Genomic DNA, 18,407 nt, shown 5'->3' on the forward strand with positions numbered 1-18,407 from the left:
ATCGATTGACTAGGAAGGGGTATCAGTAGGATGTAGAGAAAATCGTTGTTAAGGGTAAAGAGCTAAGTACTATTGAGGAAAATTGGGAATACTATATATCACAAAGGGATATTGCAAGCTGCAAATGAAACAATAGGAACCATTAATGGGATAAGGATGAGGAAACCATGGATCAGGGATGAGATGAACATAACTGTAGATGAGAAAAGAAAATGGAAGAATGCAAGCACAGATTTGGAAGAAGGAAGTACAAAGAGTTAAATAATAAATTGAGATGGGCAACAGATAAAGCAAAAGAAGCATGGTGGAAGACACAGTGAAGGGATATGTAAAGTTTGAAGAGGAAGGGTGAAATTGGTGCACTGTACAGCAAAGTTAAATCTTTATCGGGAATTAAGAACGGAAGATTTGTGCTAACAGTTAGCAATAAGGCAGGTAAGATAATAGTGGACATATAAAAGATCCAAGAGTGATGGGGGGAATATATAGAAGATCTGTATGGTAAAGAGCTTAGACCAACAAAGTTAGACATTGAAAAGGAACATGACGTAGAGGAAGATAGCTTAGGTCCAGGCATACTAGGCAATGAGATAGAAAGGGCATTAGGGGAGATGAAACTAAATAAGGCCGTGGGGGTGGATAATATTCCCGCAGAACTTTTAAAATGCTTAGGAAAATGTGGGAGGGAGAGGCTATATGGACTGATTTGTAGTATCTATGAGGAAGGAATCTGCTGGGAAGACTTTGTGAGGTCAGTGTTAGTTCCTATTCTGAAAAAGGTAAAGGCTACATCATGTGAGGACAATAGAATAATAAGTGTGATTTGCCATTCAGTTATATTTGTTCTCAGGATCATCAACAAAAGGATGGCGAGCAGATCTAATGATTACTTAGTGGATGATCACTTTGGGTTTAGGAAGGAGAGAGGCACGTGTGATGCTATTGCAATAATGAGATCACTAATCGAGAGGAATATAGAATACAATCAGGACGTATTTGCCTGTTTCGTAGATTTCAAAAAAGCGTTTGATAGAGTGAATTGGGAAAAACTAATGAGTAGATTGCAGAAATTAGGAATAGATTGGAGGGAAAGGAGGCTAATCTGTAACTAGTGTATGTCCCAGACTGCTCAGGTGCGAGTGGGGAACAGGGAGTCAGGATGGGCAGTGTTAGGAAGAGGGGTATGGCAGGGTTGCCCATTATCACCATTATTGTTCAACATATGTGTGCAGGAAATCATTAAAAAGGCATAGGAAGAACTGGAGATAGGAATGAAAGTCGCCAGGGGATTCATAAAATCAGTTAAGTTTGCTGATGACCAGGCTTTAGTTTGTCAGTCAGCCAAGGGGTTGCAAGCATTGCTGAGTGAATTGGAAATTCAGTGCGATAGATATGGGATGAGAATCCATATTAATAAAACAAAGGTTATGCGATTTTCTAGAAAGAAAAAGGCTAAGCTAAACATTAAAATAGGAGGGCAAAAACTAGAGCAGGTAGAACCTTTTACGTATCTCGGAAGTGTTTTGGATCAACACGGTCAAAGTAGTGGGGAAGTAAGGAGAAGAGTTGCTCTGGGCAAAGAGGCTTTCACAAGGTGGAGGGAGTTGATGACAAGGAGGTTGGATAAGAATGTTAAGAAATTACTCGTAAAAACTTTGATATGGAGAGTAGCTATGTATTGTGTGGAACCATGGTCATTGAAGCAGGAGGATAGACGTAGGTTGGAGGCTTTTGAAATGTGGGTGTGGAGAAGAATGGAGGAGGTGAAATGGACCGAGAAGTAAACAAATGAGGAAGTGCTAGGTATGGTGGGCAAGGAGAGGGGATTTTTGGCAGAAATTATAAGGTAGTAGGAAAATTAATGAAAACCATATTGATCGGCAATTGGAAGTTGAAAACTGTAATAGAGGGGAGAATGTTAGGCAAACAAGGGGTGTACAGGAATAGGATAGGGTAGTTGGATGGAATGAAAGAGAAGCAAATATTTATTCGGTCGTTGTGTCCATCCAAATCCTACCTTAACTGGTGGATTGCCTAATTAATTTGCCTATGGCTATTAAATTGCCTAACTAACTTAGAGTAATTTGCAAAATTGTTTTTGAAAACAAGAGATGTGTGAAAGAATATTAATGTCTGTAATATTCAGAGTTTATTGTTTATAATTGCATTATCTATGTCATTATAAAATCTTTGTTTCTAAGCCAGCTATTCCTTTTTTCTCATAGTAAAATGATTTTGGAAGTTAAGCATAGCCCTTACACTTCCGCATCATGGGCTGCTGCAAGAGCAAGCAGCAGAGGATTTCAGGGAAGACCAAGTTATGCTATTTCTTGGGAATCCAGGAAATAATGCTAAATAATAGTTACATGCGAAGTTGATTCCATCAGAAACTGCCATCAAAGTAGTATTTAGGGGTGCAAGGTCATTTGCACCATTAGGGTTGGACAGGAAAGGGTGAAGGATGGCAAGAAACCTGGGGTTGGCATTAGCCTTCTCTAAACAATAGGCACCAAGGGGTTCGCAGCTTAACATCCCATCCGACAGGTGGCTTACTCCCTCTAAGTGCCCTCCACAAAGCACCTCCAGTAGGTATCGAAATACCATTGAAAAATATTCAACGACGTTGGGATTTGAACCTGGGCCATCTTGGTGGGAATCCAGGTACTATAGCCAACGCACCATCTTGATCCCCAGCTATGATCAAGTTGATTACATATGTATTCTAGTGTTTTACAGTAAAGGGAGGTTAGTTGGTCTACTAGTAGCTGTTGGGGTCTTGCTTGGTTGGGAAAAAATTGTTGAAAATGATTATATATTGTTTAATCACCAGAGTATATATTGTATTTGGCTTCCTGAGAGATTTAGCGGTGGAATCTTAATTCTTTAACTATCTAAAGTGTGATCAAAGGGCCTTTTGATCATTTTCTAGGTATATATTTGTATTTTCTTTATAAAGGGTTGTAGGGTGGATCTCATGAATGTGTAGTTCCCCTTTAATATTTAAGTTATTTTCTGGTTACTTAATATATGAGAATACCTTCAACAGATTCTAATTCACATTTGTATTGTAGGTGCAATTTTCTCTTGTCTAAAGGGACTTCTACCCTCATGAGGATAACATGGTGATCGTGTTTTCATTTGATAGAGTTATACTTTTCAAATCATTACTTCAAGGATTTTCTTCCACTTACTGACTAATCCTTTGTAGTATTTTCCCTGCTTTGTTGTAATTATACCAGCAGAACACCTCTATCTATTCAGAATCCATCTATTCAACTTTTTAAATGAACTGAAACAATAAAGGATGACATTGGCCTCTTTCTGTCAAATTTCACAATGTACCCTGTATTTGAAATAAGTTCATTTGATGGTATTATTTATCCTCAGACCAATATTTTCTGTGTGTATGTCCATGACCATTCTGTGTGTTTTGGGTTTTGGTATGTTTGTGATGTGAAAAGACTTTTTTCATTGAAGCACATACTCTACACATCTAGCTCTAATGCATTGTACAAAGCTTGCTTCACTTTTTAGAATTAATCTCTTTTCTTTGGATATATAAATATGCAACTTTAAGCTAGGTATATTATCACTTGATTTAATGATTTGGCAAAAAGAGAAATGTCATTATTTTACATATTGCTTCTAGCCAGTGCTTGTAATATGCAATTTGCTGAATTTATCAAGGTATAGGTAATGAAAGGGGATTACTTTTTGATAATGATGTTTCAATAGCAATATTCTTTCCAAAGACAAACTAATTGTTCAATAAGATTTGGGCAAACAATATTATACAGAATTTATCTCTTTAAATTCTTCTAGTGGTATCATTCAGCACAAAATAAGTTAAAGCTACCAGAGGATACAAACAGTTTGTCTGTGGGATTAGTTGGATTTATTTCATCTTGATGAGACATTTGAGACAGTATGGTGCAGTGAGCATCTGTGTATTTGTTGAATTGTTATATTTAAAATTACTGTGATGTGATCACTAGCATCACAGTTTATTGATTATGATGCCTAATAGTAGTGTATTTTGTTTGTGAATTTTGTGGCATAACAGGCAGTTTCAGTCATTTATTATTTTGAAAAGTTTGATGAAATTCAAGGAAGCCTTAAAAGCAAATTACTTTAGAGGAGACAAATGCTTAATACTGTACATTGCCAAATGAGTAGGATTAATTTATATTTTGAAAATTGTAAAGCTAAATTTACTGGATCCAGATTTTAATGAGCTGTAATAGTAGCAATGCTTGCATTATATTGCAACCATTGCTAATGATAAATGCATTGCTTCTCTTGATATAGGCCAAATATTTATAATTCTTCTCATAAGACATACATACTGTAGTTACTGATTTAATAATTAGAAATTTACCACAGGATACATTGATTTAATTGTTTTTTTTTCTCAAGTGTTCAAATGCTTTTGGTGAAAATTTTGTTGTGTGATTTGTTTATGACAAATATAATACAAATTAAAAAATGCCTTCTACTGCTTTGGAATAGCAGCCTGTGGAAATTTGGATAAAAATTAGGGGAAATCTCTGTGGGTTAAACCTATTTTTGTTTTCATTCAAAATCTAATTGGATAACCTTGACCTTCATTATTAACATAAAGGTACGCATTTTAAATTATTATAATTTGCCAAGTACAAATGTCTGACTCTGGAATGCCCTCGAAAGTTTAACAGATCTGCAGGTCGAGATAACCAGGCTTGTATATTTTAGATGTCTAAAAAGATAAAAAAAATTCAACTTAAGTGGTTTTAAGGTTGATATTTTCCATATTTCAGATAGCCTCCTTGAAGATCCTTAAAATTATTTGTTGGGTAAAAATATGTCTTGCTCATTTATTAAATTTAGTGTTTCAATTTAAATTGGTTTCTAATGCATACTCAAACTTTTTGCATTTTCCAACTAATCACTCTAAGAGGTTGTATTTCTGTCCCTTTTATATCCAAACCAACTTTCCAACCATAATCAGCCAATAACCTTTGTTGGAATCACGTTCCTATCATATATTTGCATTGGATAAAGCAAGTATTATTCTTGAGCCAGTCTTCATTTCAATATGCGTACATCCATGTCTAGCATTTAGAAAAATCTCTAGAGAAACTGAAGGTAAACACCTCTTTCCAAACTATATTTCTGGAATAGCTTTATTATTCATAGCTCAGATCCTTAGTAAGATTTTCAGGTCCTCCTCAAGTCAGATCTTTTTCCACAACAGAAGCCTGTGTCACATGGAACTTTTTCTAAGCTCAGACATTAAAGTGGTGTTATGCATCAAATTTGTGTTGGAATTGACAATTGTTATATTTATTTTAAGCCTAGCTCCTTGATTTTTATAAAATCAAGCACTTTTTGGGTTTTCTTCTGTCAAATATTTTTCCTGTTAATCTCTTTTCTGAGCAACCAAAAGTTGGTATCATAGAACTATAAAAATCAACTAAAGCCCCCATTTTTATTATATACTTGGAAGACAATACATAGCCTAAGTCTTAAGATCTATCAATGCATGATCAGCAAGTTTTGATATAGTTCCCTACCAGTGCATAACTTAGAGTGCCTGGAGGAAAAACAGTCTGTTGAACTGTAGGAACTTATAATTCTGTCAGCAGTAGACAACCATCTAGCATGTCACATCTTGCAAGGATTAATGTAACCAAGTATTGCTATACAACTGCTTAAATACATAACTAAAAGATAATTTTCTTTCTGAAAATTTTAATATTTACTTGAGTCTTTTTCATGAATCTCTGGTAGATAATCAAAGCCCTGCAATCAGTTGCCAGCACTCAAAGTGAAGGAGTTAAGTTCCTCTGATGGCATTCCCACTGAGTTTTTTAAACAAATGGTGCCAAGGAAGTTTGCTCAAGTGTGACAGGCAAACTACATGTGGTAATGCTTTTCCTCCATGGCATAAATGATTCCCCCTTTTGAGCCATTAATGATAGCATTCCATCACCACCCCTTCCATACCCCTGTATATGCTTTATTGTGATATTGAAAATGGCAATACTTGATTTAATCTCAACTGTGACATTGACGATTATCCTAGCAAATCAATTCAGAATTGGATGAATTTGCTTTTTTATAGAGAGCCAATATATACACACATCACCTGATTTTGTTTTTGAAAAATTTTACTTTTGGGTATGTGAGATGGCATAAAGAAATTTATTTTCATAAAATATGTCGTTTATAACTAACTATCCGAGAAGCAACTTTTACACAAGTGTTTTCAAATGCAAAATAAAGTTGGCCATTGATTTGATTTAATTCACAGCCTGTTTTCAAATCAAATTTCATTCATACGTGTCGAACTATGCTGAAAGTAATTTATTATATTTTCCCTTGTGAGAATATTCATGTACTTATGCACATGTGGAATCTAAATTGCCACTGCTCCAAGAGTGTTGCGTTTTCATAGGGCATAAGACAATAAGGTTTATTGGGTTCATTGGGTTTTCGGAATGCTATTCAAATGCAAATTCTTGCACTATATTCTATTAATGGGAACGGCATTTTCTTGCCATTTACCGATCATTGGTAGCATATGTAAAGTAAAGATATGTTCAATAATAACTTTTCTAATGCCCTTCATATTCCAGAGAAATACACATAGGTAGAACATGTGCCATAATATAAATTACCGATAGACACCATGATTTTGAATGAGTTTGAAAAACTGCTTAATCAGCCAGAAACTTCAACACCATGTGTCTTCCATCAGTGCTTTTCACCATTTCTATTTTATGAATATGCTCTTATCAGTAAATTTTTCTTTCTTTCTTTTGCATGACATTACTTCACAGACTCTATTGAGTACCTGTACATGTTGCTTGTTTCTTTCAGTTGGCTCTTGAATTGGAAACCATGTTGCGAATTTAACTATAAATTGTGATTTTATTAGTTAAAAAAATTGTTTCATTTTTTCATTCCCTGTGATATTACTGTTTCTCGGTCTTCCAAATGAAAAGTTTGGTTGAAACTGAACAATATCACCAATTAAAATAATATCACAAATGTATGAAACAATAAATGTGGATGTATATATAAAAAAAGTGATACAGTAACTTCAATTGGGAATCAAACTTTTAAAAAGATACATTTTATGTATGTAAAAATTCTCGCATGAAATAATAGAATTCCAAATAAGTAGAGCCCTTTAACTATAGAGTTCTGACTTGTGCCTCATGCGCATTGTTGAGTTTTGACTGACAGCCTTTCCCCTCCTCCTTGGGACAGGATTTTCTTCTGCTGGGGACAGCCCTGGGCGGGCAGGGCAGATGACCAGCGACTCTGGGTTCCTCAGCTCCTCGAGCCTCCCCGGTCGGAGCCTTAGCCCCATGCCAATGTCAGCGACGCAGGCGTCAGCCGGTGGCACATCCCTCCCCATGCTGCTTCCTCAGGTGCCACACTCGACCTCCCTCATTGGCTCCACGGCAACGAGTGGCATCCTTGGCACCGGAGGGGTCCTTGGCATCTCAAGTGGCATCGGGGGCCTCTCCAGTCTTGGCCCGAGCTCCCTCTCGGGCATGATGAGCCTGCAACAGCAGCAGCAGCAGCAACTGGCTGCAGTTGCCACGGCAGCAGGGTTAAACCCATTGGGTGGCATGATCGGCTCCCACCTGACGGGCTCTGCGCACTCGGCGCACCACGGGGTCCACTTTGGCGGGGTGTCGACATCGCATGGCACGTCACCTGGGAGACTGATGCCGCAGATCCCAGCAGGTGCGGCGATTCCCGCCTCGAACCTGCCTGCCTCTGCCCTCGCTTCCTCCTCTCTTCCCTCATCCCTAGTTTCGTCGGCCCCTGGTATGCCCTCGCTACTCACCTCCCAGTTAGACCCTGAAGGTGAGGGTGGATGTCGAGATGAATGTTTTTGCAGTTTGTGCTGTATCTTTTTTTTAAATTTATGGCATGAATATGTAAGTTTGAATAGTACTTTTTGGCACCACTTGTGTAGTTAATTTTAGCTAACGCATCAAGCATCACTTTTTTCAGGTCTCCATAGCGAGGCATTCATATAAATTTGATAGAATAGCTACTACTACCTTATTGCTTTGGATAGTGTGCCGTAGTCAGTAATTAGGGTAGTTTTGCTCCAAGTGTCTTTGAATTAAGATTTAAAATAAAAAATTATCATTTTCTTCATTCAAGGAAAGAAAAGTTTCCTCAATGGTGGTTTGTCAGGGGCCCTGAGCACTTTCCCTACACCCCTGAATGACCAATTAGTCCCTGAAAACAAAGTTGTAGATATGCTTGACATTCCTGGAAAAGGTCGCTGCTATGTCTACATTGCCAGGTAAAGGAATATTCTTTTTTATTCAATTCAGAAAAGCATTTTCTGTTGACAAGCAAATAATACACTGTTATTTGGGTTAATTTTAGGAGTTTTTTCTTTGGTCAACAATGTTTTGTTAAAAGTTCATCAAAATATATTTTTGATTGAGTTAAATTGGCATTTAATAACTGTTTTATTGTACTTTATCTTAGGTACTCATATGATCCTCTTCAGCATTCCCCAAATGAAAATCCTGAAGCTGAGTTAGCTGTTAATGCAGGAGATTATCTATTGGTTTGGGGAAATATGGATGAGGTAAATAACTCAAACATTTGCCATTACTTATATTTGTCTTTATCAATCAAAATCTCATTTTTCACACATTAGCATTGAATAAAAGTATCATCCTCAATGAAAAAGAGATAGACCTCATCTTTTGCAATGAATCTGATTTTTTAATGTGTACATACCAAACCTTGTAGGGATGTAACTGACTCTATTTTGTGATCCGATTTGGTCACTAAATAGCTTAGCAGTTTCAACTTATGTTCTATGTTACTGAACACCAAGCCTTTCAAATATCTTCACTTCTCCCTTTATTTAGCCTACTGTTTTAGGTAGATTTCAATACTACACTATATAGGCTTAGAGAGTATTTTTCACCAAAAATTATAGCTCAAAATTGAGTAATGCAGCTGACTCAATTAGTCCATGGTATTTAGGTTTCCAATTCTGCATGAAAACAGATGATTCAATTAGAATCATAATCACACAGTTTCAAATCATTTTGTTAACCTCAGATTATAGTTTGGAAGGATTCTGCAAACTAATGGCTCTTATAAATTTTAGGATCCATTAAATACTGTATTGGCCAAATGTAAGACAAAATTATTTGTCAGAGTAATTAATTTTCTATTGCCCTCCATATTATGTGAATGCTTCTTTGAATGGAACATGGATTTCATGTTACTATTTCTTCCCACTGCATTATAAACTCAGAGACACATTGGCAATCAGTTCTCTGAGCTTTTACTGAAATATTAAATATACACCATCATGACTAGCAGGTTTAAGCTTTGAATTTCTACCGACATTCTTTCTTTTCTGGACCTTGCACATTCCAGTGGCATTCTGGGCAGAATTATCAAAATTGCTATAGCGATTGGAGACCCTTTCAAACTCCTGTTGTTAGTAGAAAATTTTTGAAAATTATCTAATGAATGAATTACTTTTTATTTGACCTAAAATAATCTTCTTAAGCAAAACTAGTATTTTGGTGAGAGTAGGTAATGAAATGGAATTTTCACTCTGGATGCTAATTATCATCAGATGACCAAATGATGAGTTGTTGAATGCTCTAATGAATGTTTTGTGAATGTGAATGATCTTAAAAATATTTGGCAATATATAATGAATGAAAATGGTGGCTCAGGACTGTTAATTAAAAATAAGCAACTAAAACAGAACAGAAGGTGTTTATTTTGGCTATTGCAAATACTTGACAAGCTAAGTTATGAATTCATCTCTGCTTTCTTCTGAAGCAGTTTCTTAGTGTATACTCTTCTTTTTAGCCTATCATCCTCCATAAGCTCTCAGAATAGATATTAGTGGTATAAGAGAGGTGGCCTTTAAAACAGCTTCTTAAACATTTGGACTTGAGAATTCATGGGAAAAGAAGAATTCTTATTTGCAAATACTATTTCTCACCAATAGTCAACAGAAATAAGATGAAAATTCTTCATAAAAAGTATGGCCTGATGACCTATGAACTAGTTTTTGCATTTATGAAATACTCTGAACAAGCCTAGTAAATTTTGTCATAAATGTTATCCATGAAATCTGTAAGAGTTATAAAAGTTTCTTCCCCTTTCCTGTTTGCAAACTGCAAGATTTGAGTTAAGATTTCACCAATTTCACATTATTTCTTGTAGTAATTTTTCTTTTTCACTTTTATTGTCTGTCCCAGGTGGAAAGATGGTGCAAGTAATATTTTTTTCATTATTCTGCTGAAGATTTAATACTTAAAAATAAAAAAATAAGTTATATGGTTGTATTTCATGCTTAAATGTTGGAGGCATTCCTTAATCTCTATTTTAATATAGAACTTCAGCATTATTATATCTCTAAGCCATATATTTTGATGTAATCAAAAACATTTTGAATGCAGAGGAAATAATTCCTTTTTAAAGTTGTCTTACATTTGAATCAATGCGGTATGCATGCATATGTACTTAATTTTAAAGAGCCTTTTGAGTTATCTCCTAGGTTAAACTCTTTGGCTCTTTCCACACACTGAAACTTCTCATAATTTCCCAATTTTTAAGTCCCGCATTTAGTTCTAATGTTACAGTTAACTTGCTATTCATGACGCTATCCCATTTTATTACTCTCAGCATTTAAACACTTGTAAGACCTGAGGGCGGATGAAAAACTTGGAAGTAATCTGTGTTTCCTCTTAGAATTTTCTTTAGCTACCAAGTTATGAGACTAATGGGGCAGCTATTTCGATTTGGTGTGGCAAGGAGTCAGATTTGTTATTTAGGAGATTAAATTTTTCCATAACTTACTTTGCCATCTGTGATTTTTAGGATGGCTTCTTCGATGGTGAACTACTTGATGGTCGAAGAGGTCTCGTACCTTCAAATTTTGTGCAGAAGTTAGTTGGCGAGGACCTTTTAGAGTTCCACCAATCTGTGGTAATGGGCGGGCTTAGAGATGCTGTGGATGATAGTGTTTCAACCACCATCCCACAGGACCTCGAAGCCTGCGGAACCGCTGACGAGGCACAGAACATGATGATTGGTGAGGAATAAACTTTAAGTAATGGCAAGAGCTTCAAAATTTTGACATTTCTTCTAACCTATGAAGGCATCTTATGGATGGAAATGGAAAGAATATTCTGACTGGCATGGCAAACATTGGCTTTAGAATGGTGCACTTTTGCTGATTTTGTAAAATAGTGAAGTACTTACATTAGCTTGAACGGGTAAATTTAAGGTAGCATTGGAATTACTGTAAATGTATCGCATTGTGTGAAATACTCCAGTGGGTGAGAAGAAATTATCTCACATCCAATTGTTAGTAGATAATAACCTATATATCGGTAGCTGTAGCATTGTCATAAACAAGAATGCAATAATTTGCTTATGACACAGTCTGTAGTTACTAATGGAAAAGATTTATCAACCCCTAACTCATAGAATATTTATTTATATACATAATATAAGGCTTCTTTTATCACATGTACAGAAGTTTTTGATGTACTGTCAATGGATGCTAGGATAAGTAGATATAATTTTAAACTTGTAATAATGAAAAAATTATTACCTATCAAGTAATGTAAAAATGCAGTTGTGTGTAGAGAAGGTTGAAAATTTCAAGCGGCATGTTTACAAAATCTGTGGAAGTCACTATGCCTTGCTTAAGTCTTGATAGCTCCTTGCGCCGGGACATGAATGGCTGGAGGCTCTAACAAGCTATCAAATTTCTACTAATTCCAAATGATTCATTCAGCAACTGTATCAGCAGTGTTTTGCTTAGTCTGACAAAATTTAAACTTACTAGTATATATGATATTTGCTTGTTTTTATTATTATTGTTAAACAAAATTTAGCTAGGCATGATACAGTATATTATGGTGTGTTTTCCATGTGCTTATTATTTCTTCTCCTAAATTTGACACTTGTGTTTTTGTCTGCATGTGGGAACTATAGTGATATTTCCACAAGGAACTGGCGCAACCCAGTCGGGGCACACAAAGCCAATCTCGGCTCAAGCAAATCTGCTGCAGCAGCCGTCTAAAGCGGCCCTTATGCCCCAATCTAAGGCCAACATCACAAAACGGGTTCTACCAATGGTTACGCAGAACAGTAGGTGCCATTTAGTAACCTGATTCAAAAGAGTCGTGTGCTAGATTGAGTGTTTCCCCCCTTTTTGTATTGCTGCAAAGTTAGTCATTGTTCTCGTAGTGTTTTCTTGGAAGAGAAATCTTGAGACACCCATTCCTGCCCCACGAATCGCAGCATGGGTGTTTTTTTGGAGTGAGTGGTTGGGGAAACACAAATGCTATATTTTTTCCGCTCTAGGCTTCAAAATTGCTTCCTCTCTCTTTCTCTCTCTCTCTCTATCAGTTCCACTCTAGAAAATACTCCATTTCCTGTTGTCGAGAAAACGTATGGAAATTTCACGTCATTCCATGCAGATAAAAATACATGAATGGTGCTATTATTAGATTTTCCACATCCCTACACTAGCCCAACTGACTCAAACCTCATTTAATGCCATTTGATCAATTAACTTTGAACCAAATTAGCAGAAGCAAAAAAGGTACCAAAATTCGAATAATTCCTTGTGGTTGATGGGTATTGAAGTCTCTCAGTAGCAAATGTGAATGTTTCAACCATACCTGATAGGTAGCTTAAGCTAGTTGACTTAGCTGTGCATGTTAATACTTATGCATACCAAAACTAAATCTCAATAACATTGGTAGCTTTGGCCAGGCAGGCTTGTAGTGCTGCCCTGCAAATAATGCACCTCTTTTCTGTGAAAAAGGAAGGATTTATGTATCTCAAATATTGCTTCCTGGCTCTCAAAAATTATCTATTGAAATGGAATAATTTCTGAATGAACTTAAAACTATTGATAAATTCTGGATGTTGGCATAAATTTTTTATGAAAACAATTTTTCAATAATGGCAAACTAAGAAGACTTGACCAGTAATAGTTCAGCTGGCAAAAAGTGACCCCCAGATCCGTGAAACTGTGACAACTGTGGATGCATTTACCTAATTTTAAATAATATGACCAAAAATTAATGACTGAATATTTTAAATGGCATCTATGTAAGGATTTTTAAAGAGGTTCAGAGCCAGTGTTTTCCCAACCTCTCAACAAGTTATCATACTTTTTTGAAAGATAAAGGCAGTTCTTAGATATTTTTCATGGAAGTGAAACCAGAGAAATAATTCAGCCTCTCATGATTTCACACAGGAGCAACTTTTTCCATTTCATGTCTATCTCTCACCTTTTTTTGAGAGAGAGAGAAAGAAAACTTCATTTGATGTTTTCTGAGGACATTCACTCTGGTTCTGAATCTCATACGCTCCTTTATTCCTCCTCTCCCATTCCCAAACTTATCCATCCTTCCTTGACTCCTATCACTCACACTTCCATATCTCACCTCACGTCCCCTACCCTTCCGGCATCCAATTGTTGTTACCTTCTCAAATCCCAACTTCTCTCACTCCACTCTGACCCCTCCCCTCCCCACTCCCCAATCTCTTCTCTTTTTGACTTTTTTTTCCTCCACTTACTTACCCTCCAACAATCACTTGGTCCCTCCCTCGGACAGAGGAAGCTCTTGGGAAGCGAATCGCCGAACATAGCTACATTGACCTGGAGGACATCATGGAGGAAGATGAGGAGGGCCTCAGTGAACAGATTGGTGAGGGTCCAGGTAATCCTCCATCAAATTAAAAGAAATCACTCTCTCGAAAGAAATCTTGAATCTATATATATATATATATATATATATATATATATTTATATTTGCATTATATATATATATATATATATATATATATATATTTATATATATATATATATATATATATATATATATATATATATATATATATATATATATATATATTTATATATATTTATATATATATATATATATATATATATATATATATATATATATATATATATATATATATATATATATATATATATATATACATGCATATATATAATATATATATATATATATAATATATCTCTTTAATGAAATTTTAAGTGCACAGCCTGGTATGAAAGTTAATTTTTTTAGGCACTCACAAATCTGTCAATTTTTAGTTGCAGTCTCTCTTACTTTTTCTTATACTTTCCTAGGCCAGGATAATTCTTTTGATTGCTATCAAGCAAAAAAGCACTGCATATGTACAAGAACTTTATGTGTAGCGATAGGGATGCACTAGCAAATCTATGCACCTGATTTTAATATTTTTGGTGCAGGCAATTAATGCAGCTATTTTAATTTTTCTTTGATTGTCAGCATTTTGTATAATGAAAATAAGAAATCATGACAGCCATGCCTTGGCACGGAATTAGTTGAGGAACTTGATGACCAAATGCGTGTGCATATTTGTCCCAAGTGATCACGACTGCCATGCATTATGGATGACTGAATTCTTCCCCCTTTTCTTTTTGAAGTCATAGATATGACCTGAAGTTGAAGTGTGGAGAAGTTTCACCATGTATGTAAAAATGCAATTTTATATTCTGAGATAGTGCAATTGCTTCACTAATGAGTGTTTTAGAGTGGGATACCGCCATCATGATTGTCTATCCTATTTTCCCAAGGCAGACAATTTTTTGGTTGTTCACTAGTGTTTTTCAACCTTTCTCTAACCATAAGCTGGAGCATTGATCCTGTAATGTTATCTATTTTACTTTGTATATAATTTCACTAGAATAAATACTTGTAGGAGTATTATTTTCATGCATCAGTTTATATTTTTTTCTTAGTTAATTTGAATGCAATCATGACTCTAGGGTGAAGCATATGCCATGATTACTAATCAATACTTTTGAGTCTTAATTTTCTCACATTTATCAATGCATGTTAAGCATGGCTCTTTAGTTTTTGTATGGAACAGCATTAATACTTTCATATATGAGCCACTGTGTTTTCCCTGGACATTTCTCAGTAATATTTTGTTCCCTTCTGATTGAATCAGGAAATCTAGAAATTCTTTTAAGAATCTGTATTAATTTAGTATTTAAATTTATTAGCAATTTGATTTATTTGTAAATAGTATGTAAATATTGAGGCTAAGGATCCTGGAAAGAACTTGTAAAAGTTTAGATTGAAAATGACAAAAATAAATCACCAATTTCATTGCAATATTCATTCATCAATTATCACTCAGCATATTTTAAATTGTATCAGTCTCGTATGTTTCTTTCTTTTTCTCTGCCTAATTCAGGACATATATTCATCCTTTTGTTCCCAGGACATTAATAGCGCATTTAGATAACTCCTTGTAAGACTAAGCCTAATTAATTGAAGTAGAAGACAAGTTTTTAATGCTGTTTCTTCATATTTTTACTTGACATTTCTTTTACAACTCAGGAAATGTCTCATAAACGTATTTTTTAGTGAATTATCTTTATTTTTTGCACATTATTTAGAATTATATGTCAACACTGGATGTTAGTTATGTATTTTCATTGCTACCTTCTTAAAAATTCATAAAATTTAATGATGTGAAATAGTTTCTCATCCCCATACAAAATTGCTCTATTGTTAAGAGCTGTTAGTGCATTACTCTGAACATTTTAGCCCTGTCATAGTCGCAAATAACTACTCTGATAGAATTTTAAGCATGGCCTCTGATGCTGAAATTACATCATGCATGGGTAGCATTAAGGTGCAACTTCAATGAATATTGAATCATTTTCAAACAAATCAGCATTGGTAGGTTATAAAAATTTCAAAATTATAACAAATTGATTTCTTGGTTTTCATAATCTCCTGGAGAAAATAGCAAATCATTGATCATCTAAATATAAAATGGACTGTATCTTTGTGCCCAATTCAATCTCTGGCTGTGTAATTATAACTCATTTTCTCATTTGTAAAAGAAATGTAAATATGTGTTGGGTAATTTTGAACTTGCAGAGTGGAATATTTTAGGCAAAATGATTTGCAGAAAACTGTTGTCTGTATTATTCTTGTAGTAAATAGTTTGCTCATACTCTGCATTCTCTCTCTCTCTATGTGTGTGTTTGACATGTGAATTTATTTTTTGAGTCTCCTTCCCAACTCCCAACTCATCCCATCATCATCTGATGAAACTCTATTCCTAAAGACCTTGGAACCCGAACCATGAATAAATCATATATACTCACCAATCCTGATACAATCTTTTCAACCAGCCCTTCCAATTTCCCTCACTCATCCCATTCCCAAAAATGACCTCCTTCATTATGCACGCCCATTGCTTTCTAAGCACCTGTAGGTGTAGTAACATGAATCATGTCCCTCGTTGACCAGATCTCTTCTTCTCGGTGCTAGTCCCAGCTCCAAAGCAACTTACACTTGAGAGGCAGTTGAACAAGAGCATTTTGATTGGTTGGAATCCTCCAGATTGCCCTCCTGGCACCATCGAAAGCTACCATGTTTATGTGGACGGGGTTCTCAAGACGACAGTGAAGGCCACGGAGAGGACTAGGGCCCTCGTTGAGGGTGTCGACTCTACCCGGGTTGGTACTCCTGTGGTTGGGGGTGGGAATGTGGGTGCATTTCCTTGGGGTTGGGATATAGGGAGGAGAGAGGGATGGACTGGGTTAATTTTCTTTTTATTTAAATAATTGGTGGTCTGTGTTGTTGGCAAATACTTCAATGACCAGGTGCGATTCTATTTTTGGGAGCCCTCATCCAGGCAACATAGATGCAGTGATTTCCCCTCACTGATTTATATTTGCCCATATGTTTTGCATTTATGTCATATGGTGCTACTTTAACCCCTACTTTTGCTTTCAGTGTACACATTGCAGCATATAATAATAATTATAGTGGATAATTTCAAGATGATGGAACACTAACTGTGTAGGATCACTTGCATAGAAAATGTAATGAGAGGGTCTCTCTCTCTCTGAAATTTAAGCATAATGCACCTTGTGATTTGATTAATGATGTAGATTTTGCCTATTCTATTTCTGGCTGACAAATGGAGCCAACACAAGGATGCCATGCATGATCACCCTTCATAAAGTTAATAAGATTTTCTTTGTCTCTCTGTCATTCTAGCATTATTAATTTTGAAAAATATTTTGATTTTGTTGAATCATTCACCATTGCAGTCTTTACATATCAGCTTTATTTCACTTGCATTGTCATAACTCAATCAGTTGTATTTCATGACATTAAGGACTATGTTACACTTATAGTATAAGAGTTCATGCATTTCTTCATTTGAGATTTTTTGTCTGAGATAGCTTGATGTATTGTATGGTTTCACACCTTTCCATGCATTGCATTTTTCTGCATAACTGAATTACGTCAGATTTCCGATCATTAATAAATCACCATAAGGCTTTTAGCTGCTTATTTTATATCATTACCTGGATTTGGTGTATATCTGATAATCATTGAAAATCCTTTTCACCAATCAAAATTTAAGTGGACATAATAATATGGCTTTATGAAATGAACACTTGCAGTAGAACTTCAAAAATCCAGCTCTCTGAAACTTCATCATGAGAAATATCCAACCCATATGACTAAGACCGTCAAACAAGCAACAAATAAATTTCAGTTAGATTGAGTTTCAACTTAAGTTGAATTTTTTGGGCTCTTTGCAACCATCCAAGAAGAAGTATATGTTATTACAGTCTATGTTTATTATAAATATATATGCAGTCGGGTTCAAATGTTTTTGAACTTGAAATAAGATTCAACCTAGGATTATTGCATAACTTATACTATCAATTGTGGGATTTGCCTCTTTCCCAAGAACAGACTTACAAAGTCAGTATTCAGTTTATATTAGATATATTTCAGTCATTTAAGGATTTATCTACTTAATGTCCAAGCGAAAAACTTCATTTTAAGTATGAGATATGAGGGCTTAAGAATATTTACATCGAGCATATTTCCTGGTACTTAAGAAGCAATTTGGACAACAAAGAAATTATTTAAAACCAATCCGTAGCTTTCTCAGCTGTAAGATATTTCCTGAGTTGTGTATTTATGTAAGGTCTGAATTTCATTAAATACTTTGATTGTTTTTGCAATTTATAGATGTGCCTTCAATTTTTCAAGTCTAATTTAAACAATTTTATGATCAATCAATTTAGAAATTGATTTGCAATAAAGTAAGTATGGTGCAGGTAGATTGCTTTGAACTCTTGTAAAATTCATGTCAATGCTGCCTTAGGATTCATAGGATTTTTGTTAGTTACAAAATTAAATCCAGATTGGAAAAAATATTCAATGTGCTAATGCACATTATTTTAAGCTTTTGCTCAAGACTGTAATTGAAAAGTCAAGTTTTCTAAAAAATAGTGAGACATCAATGAATTCTAAAGAAAAAGATATTGCCCT

The 18,407-nt window shown here is 35.2% G+C and overlaps 1 protein-coding gene across 19 annotated transcripts in view; it reads left to right on the top strand.

The window, feature by feature from the left end:
• LOC139692755 (RIMS-binding protein 2-like) overlaps window positions 1-18,407 on the top strand; it is a 133,775-nt gene that overhangs the window by 28,064 nt on the left and 87,304 nt on the right. For 10 of the 19 annotated variants that reach the window (XM_071591010.1, XM_071591011.1, XM_071591023.1 and 7 more), the window contains 7 exons: window positions 7,255-7,740; window positions 8,170-8,314; window positions 8,506-8,608; window positions 10,882-11,095; window positions 12,007-12,162; window positions 13,644-13,748; window positions 16,356-16,564. In XM_071591010.1, coding sequence (XP_071447111.1) covers window positions 7,255-7,740; window positions 8,170-8,314; window positions 8,506-8,608; window positions 10,882-11,095; window positions 12,007-12,162; window positions 13,644-13,748; window positions 16,356-16,564 — 1,418 coding nt within the window. The remainder of the gene's footprint in view (window positions 1-7,254; window positions 7,741-8,169; window positions 8,315-8,505; window positions 8,609-10,881; window positions 11,096-12,006; window positions 12,163-13,643; window positions 13,749-16,355; window positions 16,565-18,407) is intronic. The other 9 variants (XM_071591016.1, XM_071591014.1, XM_071591018.1 and 6 more) reach the window with 9 other exon arrangements.

The sequence above is a fragment of the Hetaerina americana genome, unplaced genomic scaffold (genome assembly GCF_022747635.1).
Source record: "Hetaerina americana unplaced genomic scaffold, ioHetAmer1.1.p SCAF_40, whole genome shotgun sequence".
Taxonomy (NCBI): domain Eukaryota; kingdom Metazoa; phylum Arthropoda; class Insecta; order Odonata; family Calopterygidae; genus Hetaerina; species Hetaerina americana.